At 35.3% G+C, this 9,517-nt stretch overlaps 1 protein-coding gene across 7 annotated transcripts in view; it reads left to right on the forward strand.

Moving 5' to 3' along the window:
* DACH1 (dachshund family transcription factor 1) overlaps nt 1–7,967 on the forward strand; it is a 356,604-nt gene extending 348,637 nt beyond the window's left edge. For 5 of the 7 annotated variants that reach the window (XM_027647015.1, XM_027647020.1, XM_027647049.1 and 2 more), the window contains one exon: nt 1,009–3,815. In XM_027647015.1, coding sequence (XP_027502816.1) covers nt 1,009–1,046 — 38 coding nt within the window. In that variant the 3' untranslated portion in view covers nt 1,047–3,815. Of the gene's footprint in view, nt 1–1,008; nt 3,816–7,754 lie in introns of those variants that run through there. The other 2 variants (XM_027647038.1, XM_027647028.1) reach the window with 2 other exon arrangements.
* Nucleotides 7,968–9,517: the final 1,550 nt, after the last annotated feature.

Genomic DNA, 9,517 nt, shown 5'->3' on the forward strand with positions numbered 1-9,517 from the left:
TTTTGTAATTATGCACTGTAGAGGTTAAATATGCTTCATAATGTGTTTTGCTCACATGGGAACAACACTTTCTGTCACAGAAGTCAGAAACCTAAGGAGTTTTCTGTCTGTTTTCTGTTCTTTAAAAAATAATCTTTGTATTTCTGTGAAAATAGATGCATATAAGATGATGATGTCTCCACTGAAGAAAATATTGCTTTGTACTTATAAATTAGGTGAAAATATTTTATGGCAATATGTTCTTTCCGAGTTTTTCTAGATCAACGGTTACTGGCTAGGTGAGCTTATTGTGGCTCGTGTTCCTCTCCACTGCACATATCTCACTTAAATATATGCTCCTCACTTGGGTGGAAAAAATGTTGTGAGAAACATGCTTACATCTTTAACATAGTAATTGTTCAGTTAATCTCATTTATGGGGGGAAGGAGGCTATACTTCGCTGATACCGATTAAATATCCTATACTGGGTTCTATATAAATAGCTACAAATGTGCACAATGGTTACATTACATGGTATATTTAACAACATCACTAAATCAGAAAGTATGAGCTATGCCTTTAGTGATGGGAGTACTAATGATTGCATACAAGAAGATTTTTTTGCTCTGCAACCATGAAGGAAATAATTGCTGTTCAGCACTATGCACTTAAGTTTGCATATCAGTAAAAACACATCCACAGAGGCTCCACCTACATTCCTAGTGCCCTAGGACTGATATGAGTGCAGCATATATTAAAGCTTCAGAAGTTGTTACAGTATTCACAACTTGCAAAGTGTGTGTAATTTTCAATGGAGTTAATTTGACTACTGTCAGATGAAATTATGTTGATGATGTTCAGGTTTTATGATTTTTTTTTTATTTTAGACAAAAAGTACCGTAGGTGACATTTTGCAGATTTATGGCATGACTACTTCTGCTGAGATTTTAAATCTTGTGGGGTTTTTCCTCTTTTTTGATTCAATGCGATATAAATATATAAAGCAAATGTTTCTCTTTCATATTTTAGATGGAAGACTTTATTTGAAAACTACTGTCATGTATTGAATTTTTCCTGCTGAAAATACGTGTTCTACAGTAAAGAACGTTGCAGTAAGACATTGGCTAATAAGGAGTTATGTGGAAAAAAGTGTTTTCAAGTCAACTTCCTGAACTTCATTTATCAATGTTCTTCGAAAATGTAAAGAATTCTACAAGAGTGTCCTCCTTTGGTTATCTCCTGTGGCTCAACCCGGAGACCTAGAGAATGTTTGTAAATGTACAGTAGCACTCTTCTTACAGCGAAAATCTGTATCTCTGCACCGGACTATTGTATCCAAAATTACAGGCGGTCAGAACAAGGCTGAGTATTCCCTTTTTCAAGGAATGCAGACTCTCTCCTCTGATGATGATTCTATATTTGAGCACATCAAATGATCCTTCCAGTGGTGTCCAGCTACACTTACAGACTGTTATATCATACCGAAACCAGCAAGACAGCTCAGAAATGAACTTGTAGAGGGCATAAGAGGATTCTTAATTTAAAAAAAAAAAAAAAAAAAAAAAAAGAACAAAAAAAGGTAAAAGAAGAAAAAATTGATACATTCAGTTTTCAAACTATGATCGTGAATTTTCTTCTAAAGACTTTTTTTCCACATGCTTTCCAAGAGACCAACACATATATGTTAGACTACATTAAGTGAAATGGAATTTTGTGTAAGTGAAAAGAAATGCTGAATGTAAACAAACTGTTTTACTGTTCACAAAATCTCTTTTCCTAAAATAAAATAAATTAAAAACCAATAAAAAACAATAATAATTTCTCATTGTAAACTGGCAGGGGTTTATGAAATAAAAGACTTTACTTCTTATCAAAATGTTGGTCACATGTACAGTATATAACACAAATCACACAAGGAAGGTATTATGTATGCAGTAGAAATCTAGAGTTTAGGAAATGAAACTTTTAGATAATATTGTTTTGTCACCCTGTTGGTCAGAAAGACACCTTTCTAGTTTTAACGCATGCAGGCATGTAAATATTTGTCCTGGAGTCACAGTATTACTGAATGAGATCTTAAGCATCTGGTAACAAGTCAGAATTCTGTATCAGCCACTTTTATTTGTATATTGAGCTCTGGTTAGTGCCCTGACTAGTGCACTTCTAAGAATGGACTGTGGCTGAGCAGCAAGTCAAAATGCCAGAAATATTTTTATATGTTAATGTCATATTGCGTCAATGTTGCTAAAAAAAGAAAACCTAACAAACACTTGATGTATCAGTCCAATTCCACGTAGAACTGAGTGATACAGTTGAAGTCTATTGTCCCTCCCACCTTGTCTTAGGGATGGATGGTTATGTGTTACTTTCACTGTCTTTATGAAAGCTACAATATGTGTTTTCACCTTTGTGCTGATAACTGGAAGTAAGCTGCAACACACTGCTTATTACATTACTAAAAATTATGTTCTTTGCTTTGCGTACTTTTGGGTTACCCCTTTAAAGACTGATTTTGTGAATCAGTGCTATTACTGTAAGTTTTGTGATTATGCTTTCTTCATCTAATGTTTTATGCATATAAAATATTATTTATTACATGGAAACATATCAAAACCTTAAATGTCTAAGATGCCTAACTTAAAGCAAATATTTCTTTAAAAGTAGTTCTGATTGGATATTAATATTATTTTGTCAAAAAAAATCTAATGTTTTGTAAACTCTAGCACTGAGCTTCTATAGTTTGTAGGTCTTCCTTGCAGTACTGGTACACATTTATTTTGTGCAGTCCATATTTACTCCACCACAATCCTTTTTTAACAATACAAAGATGTATATAAAACTTCACATCACAGTAATTTTTTTAAAGAAATATTGAGCAATATTTTTCATTAAATATTGTTGCCTAATACTTTGTAGTGATGTTATTTTCTAACCATGATTCTGTCATGATTTTCACAGTTGCTTAAACACACATGGGATTCTGTACTCCAGTTTTTTCATATGCAGTCTTTAAAGGGTTAACAACTGTAAAGTTAGATGGACTTGTGGCAAGCTTTTGAATCATTCATATCTGAAAGAGAATTAAAAGCCTACAACTGAAATATGTAGTAGCATCTACCATTGCTCTGCTCCTTGCATAGAGTCACCTGTAAGTAGGGTTAGTAGTTTTACAGTATATTCTTTCAAGACCTTTGGGAATGCCTCAGTGTTTGGCTTGGTACATAAACAGAAATGTTAAGTATTAAAGGGGAACCAATTTATGAGCTGGATGTTTAGAAAGAATCTTGCTAAAAACAGTGTAAATATTACAGACCATGAGATTTTACCATAAGTTGAATTTTTTTGCCCCTCTTTAGTTTCACAGGTTTTGGGTTGTTATTTTGTTTTTGGTTTTTGATTTGGGTTTTGTTTTGTTTTGGGTTTTTTTGCATAGATTATGAAGAAAAGTTGTGCTCATGTTATTGTTTATATGCTTTTGTAATCTTAAAGATGTTAATGTCTAGTTGTTCTATATTATAACCACATTTGCGCTCTATGCAAGCCCTTGGAACAGAACATACTCATCTTCATGTAGGACCTATGAAAATTGTCTATTTTTATCTATATATTTAAAGTTTTCTAAAAATGAAAAAAGGTTATTACGAATTTTGTTGTACAAAATCTGTACAAAAATCTGTTTTTACATCATAATGCAAGAATTCGAAATTTTTCTATGGTAGCCTAGTTATTTGAGCCTGGTTTCAATGTGAGAACCACGTTTACTGTTATTGTATTTAATTTTCTTTTCTTTTCAACAATCTGCTAATAAAACTGTCTGAAATCGCCCTGCGACTTTATTTACAGTTCATCTTTATTAAATTTTCTGAAATGTATAACATCAGAGGAATATTTACTTTCTAATGGGAGGCATCTAAAAACAACATAAGTCAGCTCTTTGTAATGTAAGGAGAACAATGCTGAATGATTTTACTTAACATGCAACTGCTTCTATCTCTAATATGAATTACTGTGGTGAAAAACATCATAAAAGCACACTCTGTGGTTATTGTTTAACAAGCATATTTTCCATTTTTTTTTCTTGCCAGCTAAGCATACTGCCCCCATCTACATGATTTATTTATGTACATTTCTCAGTTTATGAAGCTGTTATTTGTACCTTTTTCCTTTATATTGTGATATTCCCATGATTCTTATTTCACAAAGCTTTTTGCTGAATAATGTAAAGTGAACACATTGATGGAACAAAACATATTATTCCTCTAACTACAAAAATGCAGGGATAATGCAGTTGGTTTTTCTCAAATCTCCTTCACTTGATAAAACAGGTTTAGAAACATATTTTTTAACAAACAGCAAGTATTTAAACATTTAAACAGGCATTTGGAGAGAGAAATAGTTCTGGCTTAGCTTATGTGATGGTGTGGGTGGGGTTTTTTTAAGGTCAAGATGGTTATTTAAGATCAAATCTGGAAGTAAATTGGTTTTGCTTACAAAAAATTCAAAAGTCAGAGAGGTATGAATGATTTTGAGTATTATCCCTTATTGTCTTGTCCTACCTGGCCTTGACTTGCCTTACCTTTCCATCCCATGAACGTTTCTGCTTTCATTAGGGAGCAGACCTTTTTGGAAAAGCAGAAGAGATTAGCTTTCCTGGATAAACCCATTTCACTATCCCTAGGTGGCCTGGGGACTGCAAGCATGAGGCTGACAGGCTTCCTGGGTTCTGGCAGGTTGTTGTTGCTGGCTGGTTGATTGGGATTTTGGTTAGCAGTATATAGGGTAATCACAGTCTCCTTCCATCTGCATTAAAATGTCCTCATGTCTGCATTAGTAAGCATCCCAGCTATGCCATAGCCAACTCCCCTGCCATAAACTCTGGCACAGCTAAAGCAGGGGAAAAAGTAAACTCATTAATCTCTCAGTCCAGCTCATGCTGAAACCTGAATTATCTCTACAGTAACAGACTAGCAACCTACCTCAGTGTTTTTAAGCAACCCAGGAAATAGTTTCTTTCATCAAGAAGGAACTACACTCACATAATTCCATCGTATCTTCATTAATAAATCAGTGCTTCATCTGTGCAAGGTATGTGGCATTTAACAGAGCTGAGACTGGGTGGGCTGATAGCTAGTCACTCCTTGTGACAGTAAACCTAAACTCTGTCAAAGCTCAGATCAAAACCAAGAAGAGGTTGCCCTAAACATGTCTTGCCTTTAACTTACTTGTAAGTTAGGGTCAGATCCTGAAGAAATTCGGAGTCAGCAGTTAGACTCCTAAAGTTTTAGGAGATCTTTTTAGGAGCTGAAAGACTCAAATGAGAATTATTAATTTTTTTTTTTTTAAGTTTATTTTGGTTTTGCAAATTAAAGAGATTTAAGGTTGGGTTTTGTTATGAAAGGTAAGCCTCTCATTTGTTGAAGGTACTATAAATTCTTGAAAATAACTTCATTTGTTATTTGCTTACATGTTATTTGACACAAGACTGCAAAAAACAAAGACTGAGGCCAAGATTTTCAAGCATGACTGCTGATTGCAGGTGGTTCTAGTTTTGTTGGCCAAACTTCAGACATTTTCAATACCTTTCATAAAGTAAAGTGTCCTACCTCAAGAGTTCTGTGAAACTTCTTCAGTAGCTGCTAACTCATCCACGGGATACTGAGGAATGTATTAGTGTGCCTTTGCTGAGCAGGAGCTCACACTGATTGATGATGGTATTTTCACCACCAGCAGTATCGCACCATTTCAAGCTGCTTGTATAAAAAGCTTCATTTTCAAAGGGAGAAGAAACAAGGGCTTTCTGAAATTCAAGCTCCTAAAAGGAATAACATTAGAAATAAAAAAATCTAGACTTCCAGACTACTTGGAAGCTTTGTAAATTTTCATCCCAAAGTCAAGTACTATGCAATACTAAGCAGTTTGGGAGAATTTGCACATAATCTGTGGATAAACGTGATTTCTTCATCCAAGTTAGAGTAGCAACAGTTGTCGTAGTCCACTGAATTGGTTAATTGTTGCTCTAAATTTGGTTCATAAAGATAGAGATAGGTTGGGCAAGAATAAAAACCGATCCCAGTTGCAACAAAGGACACTCCAGCTGGATATAAGGAGGAAGAAGTCAAAATGAGAGTGATGAAGCACATGAACAGTTTCCCTAGAAAAGTTCCAGGATCTTCATCTTTGGAGATTTTCAAACCTGCAGAGAACAAGGCCCTGAGAAACCTGATCTAACTTTGTGTTGTTTAAAGAAGGGTAGACTAGTTGACCTTCAGAGGCCCCTTCCAATCCCAATTTTTTATGGTTTTAGAACTACGAGACTTATATGCATGATGCCTTTGTAGGCATAACACTTTCTGCATCCAGTTTAACAAGGAGCAAAATTTTATCCTATAAATAGCAGTTGTCAGATCTAGAATAGAAATTGCTGGGATATATTTTAGCATTCACGGGTTTTTGATCTTCTATATCAGGATACCAGTAGAATGAGCTGCAGTAACAGCAAGATGTGAAAGAAGATACAGAAAGTGAATACAGATAGGATAAAAATGGCACCTATTTTAATAGAGATATAACTAATTTAAATAATAAGAATAGAAACTGTAGCAACTTGGTCAGTCAGTTCTCAGACAGATTTTCTAGCAATAAATAAAAATAAGGTAAAGTGAATAAACAATATGTCCAATAATAAAAAGAACAACTGTTGGGGATGAAGTAAGTTGGTTTAGAGTGAACTTTCCCATTCAAATTTTTCTTGGGTACACTGACCTGGCAGTCTTAGAGGAAATTGGAAATGACAAGGTGCTGGAACAGATCCTCCTTTTAAAATATACTACCATTATTTTTTTCAAATTGTTTTCTTGAAACTGGTTTGTACTACAAGGCAACCGACAATTTTGTAATTTTATAGATTTTTACCACTTGGAGATACAGAGAACTTTGAAGCAGTCAATTCAGCTTGTTGGATTCTCTGTCAAGTAAGTGTTGTCACGCAGCTTGGTAGCCTGAGGTATGCGAAGGTTAAACTTGGCATTTTAAAACTAGAGAGACTTTGGACTTCAGTGTCTGTGAAGTTGTATCATGGTACAGGTATATTTAGCTAGGTCTTGCTGCTGAAGGATTTCATAGGCAAAAAAGTGCCTTTGTTTTGGGAGTGCTGATTATGAGGTGAATTGAAAAGTAGAAGAAAATGGAAATTGTGGTTAGGAAAGCAGACCGAGGGAATGAAACTGCAACAAAATTTTAAATAGAAAATGGGGATGGCAGAAAATAGGAGATTTCAGCTGTCAGAATGGAAGTAAATAGTGATACAATAAGGAGAAACTGGATTCTAAAGATACTCTTTAGAAATATGTGGCAAGATATAGATGCAGCAAACAAACTCATTTGGCTGGGTACTGGGCAAGCAGACATTTTCAATTCCATTCAGAAACAACTAATAACTATTTGGCTTCTGTTCCCTGTGACCGAACTGATGCTGAAGAATCTGACTGTTCAGTGATGGGATGATATATTGGAAGCCAGAAATAAGTTTCTACATGGATCTCTTGAACAATCTAAACTCAATTTGACAATTGAAGAGGACAGAGATAAAGTATTACCTTCTTTGTGAGCTAATCAATAACAAGCACACCTCTGGGAAACAGATCCTGGTAATATCCTTTGAAGCCATTTCAGTGGTTGAAGCTGGACATGTTCACAGGCCACCTTACACAGAACTTACAGAAGCAGTAAATAATAATAATAATAATTCAAAAGCTCTAATTCTCATTTTTTTCCAGGTGAGATCTTACCTACCTCCAACTCAAACCTCTACAACACTGCAAGTGTATATATGGCATCCAATGAGAAGATACGATTCAAGTGATGAATTAAGGCTTGAAAAAAATTACTGCAAAAAGTAAAATTAAGCTATAGACAAACATGGATTAAAAAGGTAATGATTATAGTACAAAATTAGCTCAATGATTTCAGGATTCAAAATGTGATAAAGAAACTCCAACAGTGTGCCTAATTCAAAATCATAATAAAATACCTTCTTGAAGTATGCAATGCTTACTAAATGTTTCCGTGACTGTCCCAAACACTCCTTGACAATGATATTATCAGTTCCCTTTTGAAGCACCTGGAACAAAGTTATGTGTTGTGCATCTCACTATATCAGAAATCTCACTACATAACCTAACAGAATCATTGAAAAGAAGGAAACATACAACTGCCAATCACAACCATTTCCACAGTTCTACAGACCAAGAGTCCAATCCCATATGCCCTACTACTAGGCTGAACAACACACTCTTGCTACTTTGCTCCCGTCTTTTTGCTCCAGTCTTTTTGCTCCCATTCCTTCTTCCCCGTGCACATCAAGCTGTAACTGTTTAGTATTAGGTCTCTTCTGACAGGAGAGGGAATATGAACCAACTGAGAATAAGAAGCAACCTGAATCGCCCCCCCACCTCATGCTTTCTTGGGAAACTGTTCATACCACTTGCCTTGAGAAGTGGACAGAAGTGGTGTCCTGTAGCTCCTGCCTCTTAAAAGCACATTAGAGGTGCGTCTACATCAGTAATTTTATGTGCAGTAAGGGGCCTCTGTAGCATGAATTTGCTTTACATCTGAGCTAGTGATGTGCACTCAGGCTCCTAAAGCAGTTTCTTTCCCTGGTGGAACTTAGTCATGTGAAAGGATATCATCTGGATTTTGCCACTTGCAATGTGGCCTTAGCAGTTGCTCTGTACAAGCAACTAGTGGAAACTTCATTAACTGGTAATGCTGTGGTGAGATCTTGCAATCCTAGAAGTGCAACAGATTGCATCATGTTACACTGTGGTCCTTCCCTCCTTGCATCACAGCAATCAGCAATGGAAATGCACTCCGTGACTGGAACTTCTGACTTTTGCAATGCACCTCCTCCATAAGGTCAGATAAACACTGTCAGGGTCAGGTTTGAAGTGGAGAGGATAAATTAGAGCTGGTACGTGGGGTTTTGGCTTGAGCAAGGCTTTTGAATAAGGCATGAGAATACTGAGGAGACGTAATGAAGTAGCAAATTAATAGAATCAGGGGTATTCTGCCTCACCATACTAAATCTTCTTTATACAAATAAATTATGTTTAAATCAATTAACTATTTATTGATTCATAAGAGTATTTTTCTTTTTTTTTTTAATTTCCAGGTGTTACTCGAGTGAAGTCAAACTGTGATAATAATGACTAGTGCTTTTTCTTTTAATTTACTAAGCTACTGTCAGCATTCAAAAAGATTATATTTGGGACTTCATGAAGAGTGTATTTTGTTGTGAGAACAATAACAGACACTTACCTTAGGACTTCTACTAACCCTGGACCCTCCTATAATACTTGCAGCTGTGCAATGCATTTTTCTAATAGTCTGTAGTTGTATATTATTTTCAAGTTTAAAAATACTTCACTCTTTTAACAAATGCTGCATACTCATCTAAGTAGTGGTCATTAAAGAGAGTGCCACTACATCATTTCTTTGTATTTAATTTGGGTTAGAAAGAGCAAACTATATTTTGAGCAAG

The sequence above is a fragment of the Corapipo altera genome, unplaced genomic scaffold (assembly GCF_003945725.1).
Source record: "Corapipo altera isolate COAL_440 unplaced genomic scaffold, ASM394572v1 0, whole genome shotgun sequence".
Taxonomy (NCBI): Eukaryota; Metazoa; Chordata; class Aves; order Passeriformes; family Pipridae; genus Corapipo; species Corapipo altera.